This window comes from Letharia lupina (genome assembly GCF_014066315.1).
Source record: "Letharia lupina isolate WasteWater1 chromosome Unknown contig_13, whole genome shotgun sequence".
In the NCBI taxonomy this organism is placed as follows: domain Eukaryota; kingdom Fungi; phylum Ascomycota; class Lecanoromycetes; order Lecanorales; family Parmeliaceae; genus Letharia; species Letharia lupina.
Genome location: NW_023502982.1, coordinates 416,958 through 444,351, shown reverse-complemented (window position 1 = coordinate 444,351; position 27,394 = coordinate 416,958). Strand labels below are relative to the sequence as shown.

Sequence of the window (27,394 nt, the reverse complement as noted above, 5' to 3'; positions counted from 1 at the left end):
TATCATAAGTACGTGCATCAATTCACTTATCGACGAAGAGTTTACGTGACGTTAAAGGGGTTATCGGCATGGTACCTGCGTCTGTGGTTGAGGAAGACCAGATCGCAATCGTTTTGGGCGGAGACACTCTGATGAAATTGATGACGGCTTATTGTTTTTCTATGGAGTTTGTGTGCTACTTATAGTTGTTGTCAAGCACAATAGAGCTAAGATGCTAAACTCCAATACTCCCCCTGTAGCGAAGGTTTATTTGCTTCCCCTTTGGGACTGTAGCTGTAGCTTTCCATGAATTCCATTGCCTGTGTTTTGCTTTGAAGCCTCCTTAAACCCGTAAACCTCGCTCGTGTAGGGAAACCGGGAAGAGTGCTTTGGATGTGAGTGTGCCTATCGTAGTAGGGCTTTCCGAGATGACTTGCTGTAGGGTATATCGAGTGACTGGTTTATAGGCTTTAAGTGGGTGTCTGTTCCTTCATGCCTCTCCCTAAACTGTCCTCCCCTAAAGCCTTGTCGAATGCCTTCGTAGAGAGAGGACTTTGTGGCGTGTTGTAGGGTATCGAGTGACTAATTCGACTTCGAAATGTATAGGCTTCTGGCACTAGCATCGGGCATAGGCGACGTTGACTCTGGCACTGGCATCTGACACTAGTATCTAACATCTTTCTAACTATCGAGTCCTCCCCTAGAGCCTTATCTGATGCGCTTCCACCTTTCCTCCCCTAAATCCTAGCCCTTTAAGCCCCCCCAATCGTCTGCCTTTAATAGTGCTGTAATCGATATCGTATCGTAGAATATGTGAGGTGTGGAATTGCGCTGAGAAGCCGTAGAGGTGTGAGTAGCAACTTGTGTTAACGCAGCGGACGTCGATTGGGATCTCTATGGCTGAATTATACGACGTAAGAATATCTTTAGTAATCTTACAAAGGAAGCCGTCGTGATAACGATTTCGTCAAACCGGGCTTATAACCTAATGAAATTGATGACGGCTTATTATTTTTCTATGGAGTTTGTGTGCTACTTATAGTTGTTGCCAAGCACAATAGGGCTGAGATGCTGAACTCCAACACACTCCGTTCATCCTAAGAGAAGTAGAAGACGCACACGTACTGATTAGGGACGCCTATGTTTATGGACTCATGTATGGAGAAGCGCTTGGAATGGATGGATTTGCACAGCAAGAGATACAGCTTTTATAATCATCTTAGCAAGGCTCTGAAGGGAATGTGGCTTTACGTTGGTACTGGAGCTCCAAACTCCCGCAATCACACAGACTTCTCCAAGTATGCGTCACCTTCGAATCCTCCCTCTTTACTCATTTAAAGTACGGGTGCAGACAATTTGTATGCACGCTTAATACGGATATCTACTCCAACGACCAAGCCTCGAACGCCAGAACATCGCCCAGTCCGGATCCCAAACAAAGCCAACGTCGCGAAGCTTGCCCCACTGTTCGCGTCTGCTGACCCCATTGTAGCGCGCCGTGACCTGGAAGGCGTCTCTCCGCTCGAGCTCCCGAAAGAGCGCATCCTCCTGGGCCGGAGTAAGCTGGAACCCCGGCGGAGCTTTCAACTCCGGACGCTCCGCTCCATCAGGCCGGAAATACTGGTAAAGACGATACTCTCTGAACCGTAGGGTTTGGATCGCCCCCGCTGTCACTTTGACTTGGCGCTCATCCTCGAGGATTTTTCGAGGCGTCAGCTGCGAGTTCGAGAGCGCTGCTCTGGCGTGGGCTCGACTGCCGGCGTCCCATTGCTCTGCGGCTGCGATCCAATCCTGCTGCCACTGCCGCCATTTCCGTTCGATGAGTTCGTCTCCTTGTAAATGCAAGATCCAGAAGGTGATGTACCAGTATTCGTCCCAGTCTTGGTTACGTTGGATGTTGAATGTCAAGAAGAGTCTTTCTCCTTCTCCTTCTTCTCCTTCTCCTCCTTCCATTCCTCGGTCGTCTCCGTTCGGGAAGACGAATTCGTGCCGGCAAAAAGGGCAGGTTTTCCCGTGTCTCAGCCATTCTGACAGGCATTCTGATCCGAAAATATGAGTATCGTTGCAGGGTAGGCGGACTGCTTTTTCGAAACTCCCGCTGTCGGTGGTTTCGTTTTCGTACGGCTGAACGCAAATCGGGCATTTTGCATTCGCCGGGAGTTCGTAGATCGGGATTTTGGGCAGCTGGCGGAGGAATGCTGTCAAAATAAGGTTCCCAGCCTCCTCCCAGCCACCTGTTGGAACAACCACCTAATTTGTGAGGGGTACAAATACTGGCCCAGGGAGTCCTGAGATAGAAGAATTCATGCAATCTACACACCATTCATTCTACCATACCTGATATTCTGACAGGTTATGAGCCCGGGCTTGACGCTTAGGGTACCACCACTTTTAAGACATACGCTATTCCACATCTATCCTAGCCAATCATGGACCCCGAAACCTCCTCATTCAAGTCACCTATCCGTCAGCTTACGGACAACAACTATTCTGAATGGCTTATCGATGTCAAGGCCCTTCTTAGGGGTAAAAAGCTCTGGAACTACACTCAAGAGGCCCCGGATCCTGATAAATCAGTCACGGCCCAAGCCAAATGGCGTGATTCAGCAATGGAGGCTGCAGACCTTATTACCCCTACCATAAGTGGCCCCGTCAAGCAGAAACTTCAGGCTAACGCTTTTGACGATGGCTACCTTATGATGACCTCCTTAGTCAATATCTATGCCCCGAAAGGTGACGCCGAATTCATGCGATTGACCCGGGAGTACTACTCGCTCCGGTACGAAGATTTCGACTCTATGACTCACTATCTCACTCAAATTAAGACTCTCGAGGAGCGTATTCGCGGCACCAACGTGATTCTCGACGACGATAAGCAGACTCTTCTATGTCTTGGCATGACTCTCCCAGAACGGTTTCAATACTTCACCAAGATTTGGGCTGTGACGCTGGGGATGACTGCTGATAAAGCGAGAAGTATGCTTCTGGAAGAAGAGAGACGTGAAAAGACTTTGGACACTGGGGGGGTAGGATTGGTTGCAACAACAAGACATCCGGGTAAGAGGATGCCAAGTGGAAAGGCCATTCTGAACTACGAGCATGAGGTAAAATGTTCTCGTTGTGGAAAGCCTCATGAGGACGAGGTTTGTTGGAAGTTACATCCCGAATTAGCCCCGGAATGGCTACAAGAAAGGTGGACCATCGAAAAGAGATCTCGAAAGCGGAAATGGGACGAGTTACAGCAGGATCAAGAGGCATCAGGTGAAAAGGAAGCATTCATTAACTTGTGACGGCCAGGAAGGCTTGTCGGTGACGGCCAGGAGGGCTTGTCGGTGACGGCCAGGAGGGCTTATCGGTGACGGCCAGGAGGGCTTGTCGGTGACGGCCAGGAGGGCTTGTCGGTGACGGCCAGGAGGGCTTGTCGGTGACGGCCAGGAGGGCTTGTCGGTAGCACCAGGAAAGGCTTATTGATGACGGCCAGGAAGGCTTGTCGGTATCAGATTTGGGTATAGCATCATGTTTTTGATTGGGCTAGGGGAGGCAGGTCACAGGGGAGTGTCAAAAATAAGGTTCCCAGCCTCCTCCCAGCCACCTGTTGGAACAACCACCTAATTTGTGAGGGGTAAAAAATACTGGCCCAGGGAGTCCTGAGATAGAAGAATTCATGCAATCTACACACCATTCATTCTACCATACCTGATATTCTGACAGAATGCTGTCGCCATGGTGGAAGATGCTTTTTTGTTCTGAGGACTTGAGAGAGCTTTTGATGTTGGTAAGCCCTCCTGGGTGTTCGTTGTAGAAGATTGAACGCCTTGGAGATAGCGTCTCCGAGGTGAGATCGAAAGGCTTGCGGAAGATGTGATGCAAGCCCAGAGCTCTTACATAATCCCAATGTTCTCATGACCTGCTCAAATAGTGTTGTTATGACAACAGTGTTATATCTTTGCGAAGTCAGAACGTCATTGAAACCCCTGGGACTTCGAACAAGGACCATTTGGACAATGACACCTCATCAGTGGGAAGAAAACAGGCGGCAGGCTGTATATACCTCATTGTTCGATAAATTGCTTTACATGCATACAAAGACATCGCGTTGATCTCAGATCCAGCCGTCAGGTACAGTCAGAAGCGGCCTTTCAAAGTCGAGTAATTCAACATCAATCGTTCCAGCCACTCATCGTCCTCACCTATCAAATATACTACTCAGAAGCAGTTTCCCCAAACCCCAGAAACCATTCCCATCAAGCAACCCTGCCCCAACGCATCACGACGCAGCATATCCCTCAATCCAACCAAAAGCATCACAAGCCTCCCCAATCCCACAAATCACCCCGACCTCACCACCACCACCCACCACCGCTCCTCCAAACCCCACAAAGCGAGCGATCAAACACACGCACTCCAACATCCTCGCCGCCATATCCGACCCCGGCTTCCAAGAACCCATCGACCACCTCACCCCTCCCCCTCGACCACGACGACCCAATAAACATCGAGCGCACGCTCACTTTCTTCAACACCGCCGGACCCGACCAAGCGAACCCGCCCGTCCGAGCCAACTCCCTTCCTCACGCCAAACAAACCTGTCCACCCCATCGCGGATAACGCCGCAAAGGTCTCCGACTCCGATCGCACGTCGTGGGGCGCCCCTGCGCTGTACGATACATACCGCCGACGTCGCACACAGCCTAATTTCTTTCGATCCTCGCACAGACGTCTCCTTTCGTCTGGCAACGACGCGATCGGCATTTTTTGTGTTCTTTTCAAGCTTTCGCAAAGGGGTGGTGGAGGGTGTGAGGGATGATGGCGGCGCGGTCGTGTGTAGTGGTCGTTTGCGTGGGAGGGTCGATGGGGCAGGTGGAGGGGGGGGTGGTTGTGAAGGGGGATGAGGAGGGGGAGGAGAGGAAGGGGTGGGGATTCTGTGGGGATGGGTTGTGAAGGGTTGGAGGTTGGTTTGGAGGGGTTTTGGGGGGAGGGGGAGTTGCTGATGAGGGGGAGATTTCGTTTCTTTTCATTGGTTGGATTGGGGGAGTGGTGATGGTGGGGAGTGGGGAAGGGGGGTGGGAGATGAGGGGGTTTTGTTCGTTTTGGGGTAGATGAGATTTTTGCGGGTGAAGGAGGTTGGGTTGGGGTTGGGGTTGGGGGGATTTAGATTGCTAGGGTTTGCGGTAGAGAGGAGGGGATGTTTTGAGCGTTGTGGAAGGTTTTGGTCAGGGTTGCTTTTGAGATCTCCACGCAGAGTGCTTTGGGGGTTTGCTTTATCATTCCGGATGCATTTTCTAATCGTGCAATTTTGCTGATTTAAGGTGAAGAAATTCATTATACATTATCAACCACACAAAACACAAACGCTGGTCTAAGAAAGCCTGCTTTCCATCTAGAAACGCAAACGCAAACAAAAACAGCACGAACTTTTATCATCGCTGGCTAAACCGCACATGAAACCAAAAATTCAGCGCAACTCCACCCATGCCCGTGATATCATCAGTCATTCACGTCCGGCAATCTACCTCTTTAGCGTCAACGTCCCACTTCCCCCTTCCCCTCCTATACTGAAATCCTGACTCGCGAAATGATACCCAATGCCCAACACCTTCGCCTTGCCCACCCACTTATGCGGCGCCAGCCTCTCAAACGTATCCCGCCCCTCATGCGATTCAAGATGCTCCGCGACATCCGCCATCTGCAACCTGATCTCGCTCTGGTGATGTTGGAACGTGGTTGCCTTCTCGCTGCTTTCAAGTGGAGTCGCGAGCGCGGCGTCGCAGACAGCTTGTGCCAGCGAGCGCACGCGGATGAGGTCGAAACTGCCGTTCCAGCCCGCTTGCGACGGAAGCGTCTGCATGCGGCCGGCTAGGTCGGAGAATTCGGCCAGCAGCTCGGGCGTCGCGGGGCTGTCGGATGCGGCGGGCGTGACGCGGTGGATGTGCACGGGGAGCCCGAGGGCGCGGGAGGCGTTTTCGAGATAGGCTTCGCTGGACCATTTGGATGCGACGTAGCCCATGGAGCCGTCGACGGGAGGTTGGAAGGATGCCATTGACGATGCGGGGCTAGCGTTTCCGGCCAGTTGGAGCACGCCGCCGCTGGAGATGAAGTGGATGGGGATTTGGCGTGGGCATGCGAGGCGTGCGAGTTCTTTGGTAGAAGCGAGGTTGGGGAGGCGCAATTGTTGGTAGTAGTCCCAGAAGGATCGGTTGGCGCCGCTGTGGATTATGACGTCCACATCACGGGAGAGGGCGGAGAAAGAGGTGTCGGAGAGGCCGAGCTTGGACTCGGTCAGATCGCCTGTGTGGATGTTTATTTTATCGGACTCGACGGCTAACTGGCGAGGTTCAAAGTCGGAGTTTTGCCGGACGGCGACGCAGTGGACTTGGGATACTCGCGGGTCGGAATTCAACTGTTGGAGGAGGTGGCGGCCGAGGAAGCCGGTTGCTCCTGTGAGAAGAACGACCAGTCCTGAACCGGTGCGGGGAGAGATGACACTTTGTCTGCCGTCGATTGCTTTGCTGGCAATCAAGTCGGCTTGAACAGCGGTCTCAGCTTCCCAATCGATCGCGACGACCGCGCTTGCGTTTTCAATCTTTGATGCCATGCTCCCGAGAGTGCTGGCCTCGAACAGTTCAACCATTGGTAGAACAGCGTTGAAGTTCTCGCGAATGAGTGCTTGAAGTTTGACAAGGAGCAAGGAGTTACCACCAACGTGGAAGAAGTCGGTGTCCCGGTCGATTGTAACGGTAGCTGCGATGTCCTTGGATACGATTCCCTGCCACACTTTCTCCAGAGCCTGTTCCGTCTCGCTGAGAACGACGTTACCCCCACTGGTGCGGGATGCCGATGGCAATGGTAGTGCGTTGATGGCCAGCCTGTTTGTTTTGGAGTGACTGTTGAGTGGGATCATGTCCAGGGCAATCATCCTAGCAGGACGCATGTATTGCGGAAGTGGCAGTCGAACACCCAAAGTCTTTATGAACTGCTCTCGCTCGCCATTGGGGTAGGTCGTTGAGAATTCCACGTGGGCGACAAGGAATTGCGGATCTCCACGAACGGAGCAGACAGCTTTGCAGATGACACCACCTGCAGCTTCGATGATCGTGTTCTCAATATCTTCCAATTCGATCCGGATGCCTCGCAACTTGATCTGAGTATCGCCTTCGATTCTTCCCTCGAAGATGAGCGCACCATCGCTGCGTAGGTGACCCAAGTCGCCGCTCTTGTACACGGTTGTCCAGCCTCTGGAAGCGTACTCTGGGGATGGGTTAATGTCCGGGATGAATTTAGTCTTCGTCAATCTGTCGTTGTTCAAATACCCGAGGGCGGATCCTGCGCCGCCGATGAGAATTTCACCAGTGACGCCAACAGGAACGGGGTCCATGTTTCTGTCGACGATATATAGTGCGTAGTTGGGTAGGGGGAATCCGGCTGGGATTGCTTCTTCAGAGTTCTGCGAAGCCTCCCAGTATTTGATCTCCGATTTTGTGCAAGAGATCGTCACCTCGCCGGGTCCGTATGAATTGAAGAGCCGTAAACCTGTGTTGTTCAGATCGCGGAAACCCTGAACGAGAGTGCTGGTCAATGCCTCTCCACCACCGAACGCGTATTTCCATTGAGAGGCTCTAGCAAGAGATGTCCAGCCATAACGAAGCCAAGAGGAATACTCAGAGGGAGTCGCTTTGGTGTAGGTGATCTTCTCATTGTTGATCAAGTTCGCCAGTTCGGCCGGGTCTCTTCGCTTAGACTCTGGCACCACGTAGACTGTGCCTCCGTTGGCAAGGCCGGAGAGCATTTGGTCCAGAGAGAAATCGAACGAGTAAGCGCTCTGCTGGAGAACTGTCTCCCGGCCAATATTCCATTCTTTGCTGTAGCCTTCCATTTCGTTTCGGATGCTGGAGTGACGCAGGATGATACCCTTTGGTACACCAGTAGATCCGCTGGTATACAAGATGACAGCTGGAGCTTGAGGTTGTGCTTTATTTGCAAAAGCTATGATCTCATTGGAGTTCACATTGGAAACGTTGATGACTTTTGCCGACTTGGAGCCCAAAGCAGGCACATCGTTGGCGGTCTTATCGTGGCAAAGTATCGCGCCAGGTTGGCAATCTTTGACAATTATGGCAAGTCGAGGGATTCCGTTGCGTAGCTCAAGAGGAACGTAGACACCGCCAAACTTCCAGATGGCTAGGAGGCAGCAGATCCAATCTGCTGATGGCTCCTGGAATACCGCAATTGTTGAACCAGCACTCACACCAACCTTAGAAAGGGAGGTGCTGATGGCATCGGCACGCCCGGCCAATTCACTGTATGTCAGTGCAGTGCCCATACCATCTTTGACGGCGATACTTTCGCCATGCTCGATCACCATGTCATCAACACGGTGCGCGATGGTTGCAGGCCAATCAGATTCCATAAGACGACCTGTTTTCGAATCAGTGCGACTCAACAAGACTTCTGAGCTTGACATACCTCGACCAAGATTGATCGCAGCTTTCGTATCGGCAGAATCAAACAGCTGCACTTTGCTTGGTGCGACATCGAAGCTCGAGGCAAACTCCTTTACCAAACGGACGTAACTCTTGAAGAGAATGTCCGTGCTGGTCTGCGAGTACAGATACTTCTGTGTCCTGAATGCAATCTTTATCTCATCACCCGAGACCTCGTTGACGTCCAGTGTTAGGTCATAGGCTGTGCGTCCCGTCGATGCTACACCATCTGCCTGAGCGCCCAACATCTTTGGGGACTTTACCGCGAGCTGGCGATAGTCCATAAACACTTGGAAAAGCGGGCTGTGCGTTGAAGAGCGTGGGATGTCGAGCTCCTCCAAGAGGACGTCGAAGGGCAGCTTGGAGTGAGCTAGCGCACTGTATGCCTTGTCTCGAGCCTCTTTGATGGCTTCGGCAAAGTTCTGCTTTGAGTTCGCCTTGAATCGAAGTGGTAGCAGGTTCAAGAGGAAACCAATGGTACCAGTGGAATTGCTGTCCGTTCTGTTTGCATCTGCCATGCCGACACACACATCCTCGATGTCTAGAAAGCGGAACAAGAAGATCTTGAGGACGGCAAGGAAGAAGTGGAATGTAGTCGATTTGTATCGACGGCATGTGTCTCTAATCTGACTGGCAGTCTTGGAGTCCAGGATCAACTCGGTCTGTTGGTAGTCATACCTCTTCAATGGAAGACGAGAGTTAACCTTGGCCATGGGGAATAGCGGCAAGGGGTCTGGGAAGGTGGAAAACATTTTCTTCCAGTACTCGAGCTCTCCTTTCATTGCACCGCTTTCGACTTCCTTTCGCTGGTTCGCAGCAAAGTCGGTGAACTGGCAGCTGACGGAAGGAAGCGATTGCCCTGCGTAGAGCTTGTTCAAGTCCGATAGAAGAATATTGAAGCTGAATCCATCAATGGCGATGTGGTGGAATCCGAAGACGAGGAAATGCGTGGTTGGGTTGAGCGATAATAGAAGGATCCTGATGGACTCTCCTTGTTCCAGGTCGAATATGTGTTTCATCATGATGTCGCATTCCTTGATGGCATCTGCCTCAGCCGCAATCGATTTCTTCTCTAAGTGAAGCCTCGATGAGGCAAGCACTCCTTGCGTTGGCTCGTTCATGCGCTCAGTGTTGGCGAAGAAGGCAGTCCGGAAAGCTTCGTGCCTTTGCCCCACCGCTGAGACTGCGCGTTCAAGTTCAGCCACCTTGAGGTGACCGCTCAACTTGGTGCGGCAGAGGAGGTTGAAGGTGGTCGGGTCCTCCAGGTATTGCTTCAAGAACCAAAACCGTGACGAGCCGTAAGACATTCTTGTTGTCTTTTGGAACGACTGCTTCTGGACCACAGGGAAAGCATCATCCTTGTGCTCCAAGATGTCGTCAATGTTCGAAATGCTGATCTCTGTAGATGACTCTTCTGCTTCGACTGATGGTGGTGTCGTCGATGATTGAGATGATTCCGAATCTTCATATGACAGAGAGCCATCTTTATCTCCCTCGGACTCGGTCGTCTCCGCCCTGGATTCGAGAGTCGACTCGGTTGTTTCTTCATTGATTTCGATGGCCGCATCGATAGTGTCTTCCTTGGGCTGCTCTTCGATCGGCTTGGTCGGATCAGCCTCGGCTTCGGAGCCCGAAACAAGATTTGGGACCAGCTCTGCTGGAAGTCTCTTGACTGCGTCCTCAATAAGATCCGCCACACTTGCACCTCCAAGGATCTTGAGAACTGGCATATCGAGACCGAGCTCGTTAGTGAACCAGGATCGTAGATCAACTGCCACCAGTGAGTCCACGCCTAGCTCGACTATCGTGGTTTCTGGAGAGATGCTGTCTTCGGGAGACAAATGCAGACGATCAGACAACATAGAGAGCAATCCATCTGTGACTCATGTTAGACTTTAAACTACCTCGGAGCGATCGCGAACTAACCTAGCAGTGTTTGGTAGACAGCCTCCTCGCTTGTCTGCTCTTTCAGCTGCGTCTTGACGGAAACACTACCTTTGGCAGCGCCCCCAGCGTTTTGTCCGATAGTCTTGATTCGTCGGTAATGGGAGAATTTGGGGATGCTCAACCACGCCGGTGGGTTGGCGTCATTCTCAGGGTCGAAAGACTGGAGACCAGCTGATAACTCTGGGCTCCTTCCAGACTCAGGACGTCCAGCGTGGACTGCTTCCGCGAAGAACTGGTGGAAATCCCACTCCGAGATGTTGGCGTAGCCCATGTTGCCTAGACGGTCCAAGATGCCTTTGTCTGTGCGAGTGATGTAGCCAAGTCCAAAGATACCAGCCAAGTTCATTACACTTCCGACGACACCTCGCTTTCTTCGCCCAGCGATCAAGGCGGCCATGAAGGCATTGGCTGCTGCGTAGCTTGTCTGACCGATGTTACCTGTGACCGAAGCAAGGGAGGAAAAGAGGATGAAGAAATCGAGGTCGTTCCCAGGGAAAAGTTCGTCAAGTATGATACTGCCGTCCACTTTGGCTCGAAGGGTCTTGTTGAACTCTTCGTGTGTCTTGTTGGTGAAAAGACCGTCTATAAGGACCATAGCGGCATTAGCAACACCGGCGATCGGAGGCATCGTGCTGCAGATGACTTTGTGCACTGCAATGACAGACTCCTTGTCGATGACATCCCTGTGAAGCTGTTAGCCGGTGTCTGCTACGCATTGTTTTTTCAGTACCCACATTGCGAAGGGCCTCACAACAGCACCCATCTCTTGAATCATATTGAGCCAACCCTGGTCTATGTTTGGCTTCCTGCTTGTCAGAGCGAGATACTTGGCACCCCTCTTCACCATCCAGTGGCAGAGCGATAGCCCAAGTTCACCAGTCAGTCCGATCAAGAAGTAGGTCCTGTCATTTCGAAATTGAGTGTCACACTCAGCAGGTAGGATTCTGACTGGTGCTGTGGCGGCAGCAGTCCAATTTACAGTGCAAAGAGTTCCACTCTCTACCGGATGCTCCGGAATGTCTTTCAGAGCAATCTCTTGGACTTGGCCAAATGAATTGCCACCCGAGAGCTCCACCAGTGACCGGGCATAGGACTTCTGAAGAGTTTTCGAGACTGTGACTCCAGAGTGCCCTGGTCGGATAAAGGACCGCGGGTTGAAGAGTGCGGCGGCTTTGCTCCGTTTGCATCGCAGTGGGAGGTGCTTTTCAATGCGAGCTCCAATCTCGTTTGGATCTGCGCTTCCGGAAAAGTCGACGAATATTGAGACCTGCTTTGGTATGCAGTGTTCGATGGCTCGGTCTGGGGTGGATGGATGAAGACGGTGAATCCCAGATTGGTCGGACTTTGTAGTAGTGTACGCCACAAGTAGAGCTTTTTCCTTGGCTAGCCTGCTGACTGCTGATTTGAGCAATGGTGTAGGCTCGTGCACAAGCAGTGAGCTTCCTTTTGTGGCTTTACCAATGATAGCATCGGCTAAAAGGTCATTTGCGATTGCAAGAAGTAGGCGGCTCTCCTGATCCTCAGCAACCGGGCAGGGATGGGTCCAGCTCTTGGGGCAGGAGACGACGGATCGATTGCCCTCAGATATAGCAATGACCTTTTTCTGTGTCCCGGCAACCACACCTATGACGATGTACAAGTATCCTACTGACTTAAGCTTCAGCGCAGTCAAAACGGACCGGCTGACTTCAATCATCAAGCTATCATCATCATGGGTGAGTTCTGAGATCTTCGGTGCATGGTACTCCTGAAGATCGTATGATGAGTCGGAAGAAGTGATGGTCACGACCGAGGTTTTGATGGAGGCATCTTTCCTGATCAATCTCTTTGCAGAGTTGAAGCGGTCATTCGGTCCATCGTTTGGTATGTAGCGTGGAATCTCAACGCAGCCCTTGGAGATTGCGAGCTCTCGCTCGACCGTCCATAAAGGCTTGTAAGAGTCATTCGTAGACTTCCATGAGTCTGAGATTTGCAGTCGCAGTAGAGTCTCGGCAAGGAGCTTCGCGTCGGGTTTCTCAGCAACGTCTACATCGAGGAATTGCAGGCGAAGATCTGGCATCTCAGCAACCAGGCAACGGGCGACTCCCTGCATCATGTTGGCGTATGGTCGGTCTCCCCTGCTACCTTGGATTATCCAAAGGACATTCTTCGACTGATCGAGAAGGGTTTGCACGGCTTTGAACTTCGCTTCCGTGAAAGGATTGAAGACTGGAGCATCCAGCTCTGTAAGGCTTAGGACCGTAGGCTTGGAAGCGATAATAGACATGTCCAGGTCTTCCAATCTGTCCACTGTCGCGATGTTCTTGCAGAGTGGCTTGAGAAGAGAGGCGACATCATCGATCAGACGAAGAGTTGGCAATTTGGCTCCACCGAGGACCAGCAAGTTGTCGATCACAGGTTTCGAGCCAGCGAGCGACAGGGGCTTCCTGATGTAGTTCATCTGCGTGTCGACGGCTTGAGTAGCCATAATGGAAAAAGGAACCAAGAAAACCTTGGAATCGGGAGTAGCTGTGTCGATACCCGAAAAACCGGTCTTGCGAAACGTCGAGTCCCACACTTTCTGGGATACCAATGGGCTATGGACTCGGTTGTCGTCTCCACCAACCCACCAGCCAGGGATACCGCTGAACATGAAACCGATTCGTAGAGGCTCATTGTTGGTGATTTCGAACAGAATCAGAAAGCCTCCAGGCCTTAATAATTTGCGTGCATTTTTTAAAGTCTCCTCGAGAGATCGGGTCGCGTGGAGGACGTTGGATGCGATCACCAAGTCATAAGAGTGCTCTGAGAAGCCTTGCGTAGTAGGATCATGCTCAGCGTTGAGAGGCTTGTAGATCATCTTGCTGGAGTGATCGCTAAAGAGCTCCTTTGCTTCCTCAAAGAAGCCAGCTGAGATATCGGTATATGTATACGACGAGTAGTTGTCACCGATGTGGTTTAGTGCAGCGCGAGTCGAACTTCCAGTACCAGCGCCTGCTTATGTTCAGCACCTGCAAACAAAAGCAGCGTTAGGAGCAGGCTTACCTATCTCTAAGATATCCATGTGTTGATAACGGTGAGCAATTTGTTTCACCATGCGGCCAAGGTAGACATTATACTCTGGGAATCCGTAAGTGTCTCTGTAGAAATGCTCCAACATGTTGTTCTCTCTGAATTGCTCGATGAACGAGAGTTCACCTCGAGCAAATGGAATCAATCTCTCGCCAACAAAAACCAAGCTGTTGAAATCGTCATAGAGCTTTGCCATCCTAGGCGCTCATGTTAGTGTCGCTTCAGCAAAAGTAGTTCAGACGGCTTACTCAGTGATTTGTGCGTGGAGCTCATCATGTGTATCATTGAGCCACTCCTTCTTGCAAGTCGGGTGTCTGCCTTCAGAGGTGAGCTGGACTGTGTGAGCAGCCCAGTTCAAGACCCTCGTTTGGTGCCAGTCACACTTTTCGCGCTCCTTTGCGGTGATCGTATCATGCAACTTCTTCATGTAGAAGAGACAGGTACGTTCAACCAAGAGAGATCCGGTCTCCTCAACATCATTCAGAGTCCACTCTTTGAAGCCTACCTCGCCATCCGGTTCAGCGACATTCCAGATGGTCTCAGCAAAGATTTGTTTGTCGTCAACTGCGGTAGGCGTTGTAAGAGGTGTCACATGGAGGCCTTCGACTTGAACAATGGCATTAATGCCGCTTTCATCGTAGATGTCCACGTCGCCAGAGATCCCATCAGCGACTGAGGCTGACAAAGACGCATCGAAAGGCAGGCTAACTCCAAGTCCTGCTCCTGGTGGGCAGGCGAATGGGTTGATCGAGATCTTGTTGATCATGGTGGGAACATGAATTGTCCAGAGCCTGCCGTCACCTGGAGATCCGATGGCGGCGAATACTGATTGGAACGCTACATCTAGCGTTGCAGGGTGGAGAGTGAACGGGCTTGGTGCATCAGGATTCGCAGCACTGTGTATGATACCGTTCGCTGCGTCTGTTGTCCTTTTCAGCGAAGTTATGGCGCGGAAGATCTCGCTGTAGTTGTAGCCAAGGTTGGTCAAATGGGTGTAGAACAGATCTGTGTCGACATCCGCGAAGTTGACGCCTGGTGGAGGTCGTTCAGGCAATGCGACAACAGAAGGCTCCCCAAGACACAATTTGAGCTGTCCACTGGCCATGGACGTGAGATTGCCTGAATCTTTGTTCTGGCAAGCAAAACAGGAAAAGTCGGCGAAGACAGATCTCTCATTGTTGCTGTTGTCCGTCGTAACATTGGTGAGACTGAATATGGTCTCAACGCCAGCTGCCTCGTCGTAAAATGCCAAAGCCCTATGGATGCTGAACTCACGAAGTTCAATCAAGCGAACTTCTTCGCTGGGCGCAAGTACTCTTGACGATTCAATCGCCATTGCAGCGAATCCTGCAGCTGGGAAGAGTGTCTGGCCTTGTATCTGATGACCTCGGAGCCAAGGCATTTCTGTCGGTTTGAGGAAGTTCCTCCAGCGGTACTCGCCTTCCGTATTGTCAGCAGTCCTAACACCTAATAGCTCGTGCGTCGCATCTTCTCGCAGGCGAATGGCTTTCGATTCTCGGGCCTCATTCCAATAAGTCCGCTCATGGTCCCAAGTATAAGACGGCAAGTTCTTCGACAACGTGTCTCGAGCCCCTTCGCTGAACAACTTGTCGTAGCTCGTGAAGTCGACGACGGCGGGCCCGAGAGTGCTCCAAACAAACCCTAGGCCATCCGAGAAAGCTTCAACGTCATTGTTCCCTCGACTCAAGACTCCGGAGTATGGAACGGGATTACCAACGACGTCTTCGACGGTCATCATTGCAGGGCCTTTCAGTGCAGGATGCGGCCCAACTTCTAAAGCGATTGCAGGAGCTCTACCGTCGGCGACGGCAGCCTCGACAGCCTGGGAGAATAAGACCGGCTTGAGCATATTGTTCATCCAGTAGACGGCTTTAAGATCATCGACGTTCTGCATGTCCATTTTCTGGCCACCAAGCACAGAGGAGAACCAAGAACAAGACCCAGACGGAGTCTTAATATCGATCTTGCAATGTTCCAAAGAACGTTGGTAAGGACCAGAACAAGGATGCATGTGATGAGAATGGTATGCCGTGTCAACCTTCAAGAGCCTGGCGAACTTGCCTTCGTCTTCCAGAATTTCCTTGGCCTGCTCCACAGCTTCTGCGTTACCGGACAAAGTAACGCTTGCTGACGAGTTACTGGCGGCGACTTGTAGCTTTCCTTCGAATTCGGGAAGGGCGCAGAGTTCGCCGGCGTCCTCCATGGATGTTCCTACTGCAAGCATAGCGCCAGATTCGTTGTCAGGGCCGCGAGCAAGTTTGCTGTACACGCCTCTGTAGTAGGCAATGCGGATTGCGTCACGCGCACATATGAAACCGGCTGCGTAAGCGGCGGCAATCTCTCCACTGGAGTGACCGACAACATTATCGAATTCGATACCAGCCTGGCGGAGAAGGTCCACTAGGACGACCTGTACTGCTGTGCACAGAGGCTGCGAGAACTCCCCCTTGTTAAGGCGAGACGATGTTGCTGGAGCAAGCATTTCAGTCTTGAGAGACCAGGAGGGACGGTCTACCTCTGGGAGCTCTGCCAGGGACCTTTCAAGCTCATCGACGATGCTCTCAGCGAACCTTGACGCCAAGATAAGCTCTTTACCCATAGTAGCCCATTGGGCACCTTGGCCAGTAAAGACACCCAAGATTCCGCGATGCTTCGTGATTGGTCGAGTCGCAATGGAAGCAGATCCGGAAGATTTCTCCTCGAGTTTAGCTTCGATTTTGGAAGCAAGATTTTCTGCGGTAAGGGCGGAGAATGATGCTCGGAAAGGAAACGCCGATCGTCGAGACAGCGTCAAAGACATATCTCTAAGGTTGAAGCCGACGTTTCCGCGCAAGAAAGCAACGTAAGTCTGGAGCTGGGATATGAGAGATTTCTCCGAAATCGCTGAGAAGGTAAACGGAGTGGCGACGGTAGAGTCCTGCTTGTTAACCTCGTTAGAAAAAGTGTCGTTGGGCTCATAGTTCTCAATGATCGCGTGTGCATTGGTGCCACCAAATCCTATAAATGGTCGCACATGTCAGTACTGAACCCGTTGATAAGGATGATGAACCTACCAAAGCTGTTTACACTAGCCCTGCGGGTACCCCCCTCAGGTAGCGTAGGCCATGCCTGTGCCGCTGTAGGCACTTGCAAATGGCCATAGAATGGCTCCAGGTCGGGGTTGAGAGTGTTGAAGTGCATATTAGGAGGGATAGTCTTGTTTCGGATGGCCATAGACGCTTTCAGAAGGCCGGCGATACCAGCAGTACCCTCTGTATGTCCAATGACAGTCTTGATAGAGCCGACAAAGAGAGTCTCGTTGGCATCCGTGGTGTCCTCCTGAGAGAAGAAGGCCTCGTGAATGGCTCTCGCCTCCTGGGGGTCACCGGCCTTAGTACCGGTACCGTGAGCTTCGAAAAATTGAGGTCGATCAGCCTGCTTCGCCAGGTCCAAGCCAGCTCTGGCGTAAGTCTGACGGATCAAACTGGCCTGGGCTGTGGAGCTTGGCATAGTAATACCAGTGGTGCGACCGTCTTGGTTGACACCGGTTTCTCGGATCAAACATTCGATGGTATCACCATCTGCGATAGCAGCACTGAGGGTCTTGAGTACAACAGCTGCAATACCCTCTCCTCGTGCATAGCCATCCGCATTGGCGTCCCACATTCGAGAGCGGCCCGTTGGGGACAACATATTGAGGTTGCTTTCGGCAATGTACATCTCTGTCAATGGTCGAAGCGATTAGTAAACAGTAGCTGGAGCCGGCACTTACAAAATCAAGAAGACTTACTGGGTCCGAAGATGAGATTTGCCCCAGCAGCGACTGCAACGCGAGACTCGCCACTCCTGAGGACTTGAGCAGCCTGGTGGACGGCGACCAGACTGGAGGAACAGGCAGTGTCAATAGTCATTGACGGACCCTTCCAGTCAAAAAAGTAGGAGATTCGGTTCGACATAATGCTGCGGGCACTACCAGTTGCAGCATAGGTCGGAATTGACTCCGTATCGTGATACACGATCTCGGCGTAGTCATCGCACATCACACCGACATACACTGCGGTTGGCGATCCTTGCAAGGCTTCGATTGTTTGGCCAGCGGACTCGAGAGACTCGTAGATAGTCTCAAGCAGTAAGCGCTGTTGCGGATCAATACAGTCTGCCTCTCCTCCCTGGATACTAAAGAAGTGGGCGTCAAAGGCGCGGGGGTCCTCTGAGAGAAAATAGGACTCGCGAACATTGCTTGCGCCATGGTGATGGCCATCGACGTTGTAGAAATTCTCCGCCTTGAACCTGTCAATTTTTGACAGGACATCACGCGGTTGATGCAAGAGCTCCCAAAGTTTGGAGGGCGACGTCGCTTCTCCGGGGAATCGACAGCCACTTCCAATGACCGCGATAGGCTCGTTGAGTTGAGTCATGTCGTAAGCGTAGGAGTAAGGACTGGGTTTTTCGGTTCTATTCTAGAGGAAGACTAGAATACTATTGGATTCTAGACTGTGGGTATCCTAAAACTGTGTGACACAGCGCGAACTAGTCAGCTATTCAATAGGGGTTTTACCTAGAGAGTGGAATATGTCTTTCTATATGACGGAAAGATAGAATATGTTGTTTCTGTGGAGTTGTCTTTGGAGCCGGAAAGGTTTATTCTGCGTGTCTGAAGGAGTTTCCTCGGTACCTGCACGAGTTATCCTGTTCTGACTGGGGACCGTATCTGGGTAGTAGAGTGATCTGTTTGGCGGGAGACAATAATCTCTGCAGAAACAGTGTCCTATTTCGAGGCCCAAGAGTTCGTCGTGCGTGGGTGGAAAAGTTTCCTCTTCACCTGTGTAAGTTATTTAATTATGTGCGAGGGGCTTACCTAAAGAGTTGAGTGACTTGTTCAGTACGGTAGAAGGATGTGGGGGGATTGACTTCGTCTGAAAAATTTGAGAGTTGAATCTCTGTGGCAAATGAATACCTACTCTTGAAGTGTATACAAGATGATTTCGCTTTATTCGCAGCAGAACTGTCCATATAAAAGACATAGCACCTACCTTGACCACAGCGGCGTAGGCTCATTGCTGCGGTCGAGTTCTGATTGCTACAATGCCGTACGTGGGAACAATGTGCCAACCAACGGTTCATCTCATCAGTCAGACGAGAGCTGAAACCGCGTCCTCCAACCGAAGGATGCAGATGAGCCTCCACCGGTGACATGAGACGGTAAGATCAGATACGACATTGAAACGGTCTCAGATCGCAATAACCTGCAGCGCGGGGAGATCATGCCACGTGAAGAATGCAGCTGAATATGTGCAGGCCTGAGGCGAAAGAGATGCACAGCAGGCATGCCTGTCGGGCCCAGAGACTCAGCACAACAAGAGGCTGGAGCGTTTAATGATCCTGAAGTTCCCTTATTGCGACATCATCCGTTTCGAGAGATATAGTGCTGACGGTTGACCTGAAAGAGCTTACCCATCGCGAAGGGTGTTTTTGTATTCATTTTTATGCTTGTTTCATGTCATTGTCATGTCATGCTCATATCGCCCCCAGATTTTCAGTGGCGGAGTACGCTAGCAGAAATAGCATGAGTAGATATCTGGACCAATCAACTACTTTGCTGACTGTTATGAGATCGCGCTAGTATGTGAGCTGAGCACCAAAATAACGTCGCGTCTCAGAAGTGCCCCTTTGGCCCCGAAAGTAAACTCGCACGCCGTAGCTCTAAGCGCGCCTATAGGCCTACGAAGGCCCACCGATTTAAGAGCCTTCTACGCCTAGGGTTAGGGCTAGTATTAGACAAGTGGGACGGGCGAGGCCATTGCGACACTGTCATTATCGCGCTATGTTCATAAAGGCAACGATTATGAACGGCTTCCGCAGTCCAGACCTACTGGGCGCCTGCTCTACCACTGCTTTCAGAAAGAGCATGGTGGAGAATGAAATGTCCAGTAATTGACGATACTTTGTTTGTCAAGATTCAAGTTCCGCAGGTATTCTCCTGTTAGGATGTCTGATTGCGTATGACTGTGAAAGCGATTTATAGAGAAACAGATAGAGAGACGGACACAAGTCAGATGCTGGTTCTACATTTGAATCGAAATACCAGTGCGCAGAATTCGCCCAATAGCCTATGTCTCCCTGTGATATCAAGCCGTAATCCTGATGCTACAATCCATCATGGCTTTTCCCCAAGCGCCATAGCCATCTGAACATAACCAGTGTCATAACCATCCACTAAACATCTCGCCAGCAATCTCTACCACCCCTCTACAATCTTCGCTTTGACCCAAATCCCCTTCAACGGCTTCGCCGAAAACGCTCCCCCGGAAACAACCACATTCTTTTCATCCAACTCCTTCTCATCCCTCAACACAAATTCAAACCTCCCCACCCACGCAGCCACGACGCACGCCATCTCTGACCTCGCGAACCCAGAGCCAATACAGTTCCTCGGCCCATGCATAAACGACAGAAGTCCATACTTGCTGCTAGCACCTCCAGTGGCATCAGGCTTGCCTTCGGCCGTCATCCAGCGCTCTGGTCTGAATTGATCGGCGTCAGGGCCCCACTGGTTCTTGTCCCTGTTCGTGCCTGTGATGGCGACGATGATGCGGGTTTCCTTGGGCACGAAATGGCCGAGGATCGTGGTGTCGCAGGCCGCGGTGCGCGTGGTCATGGGAATGGGCGGCCAGTAGCGGAGGATCTCGTTGCAGAAGGCGTTCAGGAGAGGCAGCTGGTCGATGTCCGTACTGGCGATGTTGGTGTCGCTGCTGAGAGGGCTTGGGAGGCTTTCGCGGACTTCGGCGCGGAGACGGGCTTGCCAGTCGGGGTGCACGCACATCATGTAGATCGCCCAGGTGATACCGACGGAGACTGTCTCGTGGCCGGCTGCGAGGAACGTCATCATCTGGTCTACCATACCATCTTCAGCGATCTCTTGGCTCTTGACCATGATGCTGAGGATGTCGATGTCGGTCAGTTCTTTCCTAGCCAGCTTCTCCTGCTTGACACGGATCACATCGCGGCAGGTCGCTTTGATCGTTTGCGCGGCGTGTTCCATGGCGAGGTTGCGTTTGATGGGGATGATGTTTACAATCCATCCGGGAATGACGCCTTTCAGGATCGCAAATATTTGGAGTAGACGTGTAGGTTCGAAGACGATACGGTAGGTGCGGTTAAGGGGCGTTTCTGGGTCTTTAATTGCTCCGAAGTCCTTTCCCAGCGCTGCGAGTGTGATGACGTCTAAAGCGGCTCGCGATGCCCATTCTCCTATGTCGAAGGTGGAAAGTTCCCTCTCCTTCGATGTATCATTCTTCATCAACTCCGTCATTTTGTCTGTCACTTCCTTGGCTTTTTCCCAGAAGACCGGATACAGATCCTTGATGTGCTTGACAGCAAACGCCGGCATGAGAAGCTTCCTTTGTCGCTTGTGTTCGTCTCCATCTGCCAGGACAAGACCAGGACCGAGGATTTGCCCTCCGATGTACGTTAGCTGTCGAGGCTTGATAAATTCGTAATTTCTCGTGCAGATCTCGGCAAGCGCTTTCGGGGAAGTGGTCACAAGTCGTTCGCTGTTGAAGATACCCAAGTAGCGGAATACACCGTCATGGGGGATTGTGCGTAGCCTGGATAGACGGTTAGCTGTCTTTCCTATGAATCCTTGGGGTATCTATGCCATACCATTCAGCGGCCGGAGCGCCGTTGGCCTCTGAAAAGATTCGTGCTGCGTTACCGTTCCACCAACTTGCATTCTAAAATCATTAGTACGTCGTTCTCCTTGATCTTGCAGAAGACCAATTACCTCAGGACCTGGCAAATGCCTCAACGGCGAGAAGTATTTGGGATACAGAATGACTTTCCAGAAAGCCCATATTGAAAAGCACAGTGTCCAAATCTGAAAGAACGTCCCAAAGAAGCTTGGCCGAGAGAAAAGCAGAACGTCTGGTTTGTAAGTGACAAGTGCGTATGCCACAATAGCTGAGAAGCCAGTCACAGGTCTCACGGGTACATCCGACATTGTCGCGAAGGTCTGTCAAGATCCAAAGGCTCGCGAAGATACTGTTCCAATGAGAAAGGAGACTGCCACTTAGAAAGACAAAATATTGTATCTCCAAGATTTCGAGCCAAAAAGAATCTTGATTTCTTCTTCTCGATAGATTTGGGCAAGCAGCGAGACAAGTGCAAGAACACTGACTCAACGCAATTGACAGCGTCCGTACCTCGGCGTGAGGATCTTTGCTGACACCTGCTGTGCCAACATAGCAACGACAGCAGGACTTTTGCCTGAAACCACCTCGAAGCAGTGGTTCGATGTTACATGTGTCCCAAACACATTATTAGACACAGTTCAACAAGTCTGTCACGAATGACATTTTACTAGCGCAGCGCAACCCTCGCTTGTCACGCTTAAGGCGTAGACGCAGCCTTCGCTTATCTTATGTGAGGGCTTACTTCATGGAACACCAACTTGGTCATGCATAACATCAGCCGAAACGTAGGATTCACAAAGATGGCCTGTCTGGGGCTGATGTTTGGCCCCAAGGATCGAACCTTGTCAAGATCAAGCTTTGGTCTCGCAGATCCTGCCGACAAGGATCGAGTCGGGTCATTTGGGCTCGCCTCCTCCTTATGCATGCACCTCGCACAGGATTTGATCTCAAAATACGAAATGGTGGCGTGCCCGAAAAGACTCTGGCCGCGGGCTGTGGGGTGCGAAGATCTATGCTGTCAGAATTGAGCGTGCTTCTCAAGGACCCTGGAAATATACATTTGAGTCTTGGCTTTCCTTCTCCGTCTCTCATATCGCTCTATTGCAGTATTGTCTCAATCTTTTCTCTATTGACCACACTTCTGCCATCTTGAATCCCTACAGTACGATCGTATTTGAGTCCATTCCAGCAACAGCATCAAAGATGACCATCACATACCGCGATGGCGTCGCCATTCTTCAAGTCGTTGCCTTTGTACCAACTCTCGCCTTTGGCATCATACTGGCGATGCGTCACGGATTTGCCAAAAGCTCTGGCTGGGTCCTCCTGATTTCTTTTTCCATCTGCCGCCTCGTAGGCGCCATCTGCCAGCTTATAGCGATATCGCATCCGTCAACGGGCGTCTATACGGCCGCTATCGTCTGCATTTCCATCGGTCTCTCGCCATTGACTCTGATCTGTTTGGGACTGCTTACTAGAGTGTATGCGTTTCTCCCCTGCACAAAGCCGAATCAGATCTAACATGCAGAACAGAAACAACTTCATTCCCCGCCCAATACCACGGCCTGTTTTCCAAGGCATAAGCATCTTCAGTCTTGCTGGGATGAGTCTTGGTGTCTATGGCGGAATCAAAGCCAGCGAATCGAAAACCCCATTCGTTCTGAACCCAGAGAGCAAAACCGCAGTTGCCCTCTTCACGACCGTCTTTGTCGTTGTGCTCATCGTCTTTGTCGTGCTCATGGCACAGATCGTATATGTGGAACCGGGAGAACGAAGACTTCTCTACGCGGTCGCCATGGCATCGCCACTCATCGCTGTCCGCCTCACCTACGGCCTTATTGTGGATTTTGCCCAGAACAAGCATTTCAGCTATTTTTACGGAAGCGTCACGATTTACCTCTTCATGGCTGTTGTACCAGAGATTATCGCATGTGCAATCTACATCATCACCGGTGTCACTCTCCGAAAATTGCCCAAGAACGACACGGGCAAGCATGTGCCTCTCGACGACATGCCAGGCCACTATAGCCCCACCAGTACCACAGGGATCTGGCCGGGGGCTCCTATGGAGACTCAAAATCAATACAAGCAGCCAACCGCTGGCTCAACTCGGCTGCAGCCTGATTCACCGCCTCCAAAGAGAAAGGGAGGAGGGCCGATCTCGATGCTCTACTACTTGGGGAAAGACGCTTATCAGTCGAGGAGAGGCTGAAGCGGCTAACAGTCATGTGGTTGAGGATTTGTCATGTATGATAAGAGTTGCATAGCATTCTGGACCGCGTTTCATTTGTTCTGTTGGAATTGGAAAGGATGAACTTCATGATGGCCGGCGTAAGGAATGGTGGGGAAGAGGGATAAAATGGCCGCGCCAAGGTGCGGAGCGGCGCGATTACCCGCGGTGGACCCTAGCTGTCATGTAATTTAAATGAGTAAAAGTACTTTAGGTATCACCATGTTTCCAGCCCTACAATCAATGACGACGGCTTTCTCATATAAAAACGACCGTTGAGGCTTTCTTTGAATGTTGTCATTTTGCTGTTGCGAAGCTCTTGATGTCTGTGATGAGTTTCACTTCGATATTGGTATGCTGCCGCCTACAGAATAGAAAAGATCTGATTGGTCCGGCTGCGGCGTGAGGCTGAGGCTGAGGCTGAGGCTAGGGTCCGAGCAGTTACTCTACGGGTCGCATTTCTTTCTTTTTGACGAAGGCGCATCTTGCTCTCCACGCAGATGCTACCATTCCAAGACTCAATAGCTTCACCGCCAACTCTGCAGTAATCGTTGGTCCAATGACACAGGGTCACGCAGGTCAGTTGTATCATCGTGCAAGATGTCGTGAGAATCTAGTTTCAGAGATCTCAGCCTCGCAGGAACCGGGCTTGCCGCAGTCATGCACCGCAGGTCAGCATGCACCAACAAGACAAGTGAAGAGGCGGTCTCGAGCCCAGCTGAATGCAGCTTCGAGCCAATGGCAAGCGTCTCGACTAAATAACGTCTTGCAGCATTGTTTCAGCATTTCTGGTCTATTGTTATGTCACGCCATGAAGGCACGGTAGATCAAGCTCGAACTCTCCATTCATATTATTACAAGCGCTCCATCTCAGATACTGCATTTTCACCACTACAAACTTATCTAAAAGCCAGAGGCTTCAACACTTACCTCTTCATCTTAATCATTATGGCCAGACAGGACAACCTCCCTTCCACCCAGACAGCAATCGTCGCTGGTCCCGCTGGCGAATTCGTTATCTCCCACGATGTCCCCGTCATCGACCTCGAGCCCGACGCCGTCATTATCAAAACAGCGGCGGTGGCTCTCAATCCCGCGGACACCAAGATGGTCGGTGACTTTGTCGTTCCCGGTGCCATCTTTGGCTTTGACTGCGCAGGAACGATTGTTGCTGTCGGTTCTGCCGTCAAGAAAGACTTAGTAATTGGTGATCGCGTCTGCGGAAGTGCAGATGGTATGAGCCGTCTGCGACCGCTGGGTGGAGGTTTTGCGCAATACGCTTCATTGCCTGGTGATATGGCTTTGAAGATTCCGGACAACGTTACCTCTGATGCTGCTGCTGCTTACGGCACTGCACTTGCGTCTGCGGGCATGGCGCTGTTTTATTCTTTGAAAATTCCTGCAAAATTGCTGGAAGAGCCTGCGAAGATCCCTTTTCCCGTTCTGGTTTATGGAGGTAGTACTTCTACCGGAACCATGGCTATCCAACTTCTCAAAGCGTATGATCCCCAATCTCCCACGGGATATCGCTGGACAGACACGCTAACGTGAATACAGATGTGGGCTCAAACCTATCACAACTTGCTCCCCTAAGAACTTCGCCTTCGTCAAATCTTTCGGTGCCGAAGAAGCATTCGACTACAACTCCCCCACTTGCGCCCAGGACATCAAAGCCTACTGCAAAAACCAGCTCGCCTACGCCCTGGACTGCATCACGCAGCAACAAACCATGAAAATCTGCTACGCCGCCATCGGCCGCGTAGGCGGACGCTACACCGCTCTGGACCCATACCCTGAGAACCAAGCTACCCGCAAGATCGTGAAGCCAGACTGGATCTTGGCCACAAGAATTACGGGCAAGGGCTGCACTTGGCCCGAGCCATATGGCAGTGCGCCGGATCCAGAGCTACGCGAGTTTGCGCACCCGTTCTTCGGGGTTATGCAGAAGCTGCTTGATGAGGGGAAGATCCGGCCGCATCCTGCGAGGCCGAGTCAGGGTGGGTTTGAGGCGCTTATTGAGGGAGTGGGGATCATCAGGCGTGGGGAGATTAGTGGTGAAAAGCTTGTTTATCGTCTTTCTTGAGCATGTATGGCGATTGTGATATTCTTGTCATTTGTGGAGTTTCTTGAGCGAGATGAAAGGGTGCACTCAATGTATGATAGGCTATGCGTAGGTGTGCTCAAATGGCGTGGCAATAATGAGGATCGGAGCAGAAGACTGATCAATTTTCATTTAAGAACTCTTGTTGGCGTTTCTAACAGGAAATTACGCCAATTGGTCGAAGCAGCAAATTCTCTTGCTGTATCTGCTCAGGATGAGAACGCCACTCTCTTCCCACTATGAAAATCGAACTCTGCAACTCTCGGTTTCCCCGCTCAGAGTTGCCATCTAAGACTGTCCCACTGAAAACAATCCCTGAACCCGAAACCTCATCTGAACTCGCTGAGCCGAATCTATCACAAAATACGCGAATACCTCAACCTCATCCCCAACTCCAAACTCTGCGCCTCCAACACCCCCTCTACCCCTTCCCAACCACCCAAACCATCCAAGCCAATCCCCTCTAACCAGCCGTTGCTGTACCAAACCAAACCAAACCAAACCTCCACCCCCAACACCTTCCAGCCCTACTCCCCCACCACAAGCGGCGTCGCAGATCCCACCGGAAGCCTAAACCAGACCACGATCCGTGGCGTGGAAAACGGCCGCACCTCGCCTCCTTGTCTTACCGCAGTTGTGCAGGAAGCCTGACCCAAGGGGCCGGTCGCGGGAGATGGTGCATGACGGCCGAACGAACGATCGATGACGGTTTCCTGCCCCCGCACATCCATCCGGATCCGTCATGCGCTAGTATCGCACGCTGACATGCTTCCCTACCACTTTAATCCGACCTCGCTTCGGAAGAAGGGATAAGCGGCATCGTCCGGGGGCGCAGCTCGTGACTGCGTGCGTGCGTGACGTGACCGTTTTATTGGGCTCCGGCTGCAGAGATTGCTGAGTCGCATCAGGTGATCGAATCTATGTATGTTGCATGACGGACGTGAGATCGGCGGGCCGGGACTCTTATGCAGGTACGCGGGGCTTGGCTGACTTGACTGCCTTGCGGTGGTCTTGGGAACTCGCGCGGGTTTTGGCCTCGTGAGTCGCCTTGGTGTCGATGTTGGCGGGTGGAGTGTACTGGAATTTGTGTTGCGGTAGGGATGTTGGGGGTGGGTGTCTGGGTTGTTGGGGGGGAACCATTGGAGGTTGTTTTTACTGGTGGCTGAAATGGCGCAGATTGAGGTGCATGACTGGATCGAGCCGTCTGGTGCCTGCATCTGGGATCTGCGGAGTGTTTGGTTCATTGCATGTGCGATGTCGAGATGCATCATCTGAGGGAGAGTTGACCCTTTCGATCGGTAATGCATGTCTTACTAATACGAGAGAATGCTCTTCCCAATTTACGCATCTTCCAATAGTGTATGACCGACATCAATGTCCTACCAACACCATCCCCAAGATCCCCCACCGAACCCCCCATCCCACGATCTCCCTTCGGAGACTTTCTGTGCTCCTCCCACGTGCCATACCAACGTGGTGACCAGTTCCGGCACACGTGGGACTGCATGACCGGGTCGGCGGCCTTGGCGAGCTGAAACACCGCGAGTTGGACCCTCTTCCTAGAATAGAAGCTGGATTTGTTGTACATCATCACCCTTACCCAACGTTGTATGGCACGGGCCAATATCTCTCATGGGTCGGGCGGTGTGATTGATTGAGATGGGTACCTCAGTAAAGCAGGATGAGATTGGCCCCCGTTATGCTTACTTGTGTTGTATCAACGTCCAAAACAGGGTGAGACGGTAAGACGGTGAGCACTGCCATTCGTTGTGGGCGCTCTGTTGTCTTTATGTAACATACCAACGTGATGACAGGGGCGAGAATCCTGTGCAAATAGGAGATGAGTCTGACTGTCAACGGTGTCTCGCCGATGTGAAACAGTAGGTTGCTGAGTTGCAACCTCGTAGGTATGTCT

The 27,394-nt window shown here is 51.6% G+C and overlaps 7 protein-coding genes across 7 annotated transcripts; 3 read left to right on the top strand and 4 right to left on the bottom strand.

The window, feature by feature from the left end:
- Window positions 1–1,259: 1,259 nt before the first annotated feature.
- On the bottom strand, window positions 1,260–1,932 carry HO133_001621 (uncharacterized protein; the record flags this gene model as incomplete). The annotated part of the gene is made up of 2 exons (XM_037292549.1): window positions 1,260–1,303; window positions 1,386–1,932. 2 exons carry the CDS (start codon window positions 1,930–1,932, stop codon window positions 1,260–1,262), a joined length of 591 nt encoding a protein of 196 aa, XP_037151088.1.
- Window positions 1,933–2,408: 476 nt separating this feature from the next.
- HO133_001620 (uncharacterized protein) lies at window positions 2,409–3,269 on the top strand (the record flags this gene model as incomplete). Its single annotated transcript, XM_037292548.1, has 1 exon — window positions 2,409–3,269. The coding sequence occupies one exon, from the start codon at window positions 2,409–2,411 to the stop codon at window positions 3,267–3,269; it is 861 nt and encodes a 286-aa protein (XP_037151087.1).
- Window positions 3,270–5,488: 2,219 nt separating this feature from the next.
- On the bottom strand, window positions 5,489–13,653 carry HO133_001619 (uncharacterized protein; the record flags this gene model as incomplete). The annotated part of the gene is made up of 4 exons (XM_037292547.1): window positions 5,489–10,335; window positions 10,386–11,089; window positions 11,141–13,379; window positions 13,431–13,653. 4 exons carry the CDS (start codon window positions 13,651–13,653, stop codon window positions 5,489–5,491), a joined length of 8,013 nt encoding a protein of 2,670 aa, XP_037151086.1.
- A 48-nt stretch (window positions 13,654–13,701) lies between these two features.
- Window positions 13,702–17,875, bottom strand: HO133_001618 (uncharacterized protein; the record flags this gene model as incomplete). Its single annotated transcript, XM_037292546.1, has 3 exons — window positions 13,702–16,475; window positions 16,532–17,179; window positions 17,248–17,875. The coding sequence occupies 3 exons, from the start codon at window positions 17,873–17,875 to the stop codon at window positions 13,702–13,704; spliced, it is 4,050 nt and encodes a 1,349-aa protein (XP_037151085.1).
- A 1,820-nt stretch (window positions 17,876–19,695) lies between these two features.
- HO133_001617 (uncharacterized protein) lies at window positions 19,696–21,456 on the bottom strand (the record flags this gene model as incomplete). Its single annotated transcript, XM_037292545.1, has 3 exons — window positions 19,696–21,064; window positions 21,120–21,190; window positions 21,241–21,456. 3 exons carry the CDS (start codon window positions 21,454–21,456, stop codon window positions 19,696–19,698), a joined length of 1,656 nt encoding a protein of 551 aa, XP_037151084.1.
- Window positions 21,457–22,351: 895 nt separating this feature from the next.
- Window positions 22,352–23,360, top strand: HO133_001616 (uncharacterized protein; the record flags this gene model as incomplete). The annotated part of the gene is made up of 2 exons (XM_037292544.1): window positions 22,352–22,629; window positions 22,682–23,360. 2 exons carry the CDS (start codon window positions 22,352–22,354, stop codon window positions 23,358–23,360), a joined length of 957 nt encoding a protein of 318 aa, XP_037151083.1.
- Window positions 23,361–24,326: 966 nt separating this feature from the next.
- On the top strand, window positions 24,327–25,461 carry HO133_001615 (uncharacterized protein; the record flags this gene model as incomplete). Its single annotated transcript, XM_037292543.1, has 2 exons — window positions 24,327–24,877; window positions 24,936–25,461. 2 exons carry the CDS (start codon window positions 24,327–24,329, stop codon window positions 25,459–25,461), a joined length of 1,077 nt encoding a protein of 358 aa, XP_037151082.1.
- Window positions 25,462–27,394: the final 1,933 nt, after the last annotated feature.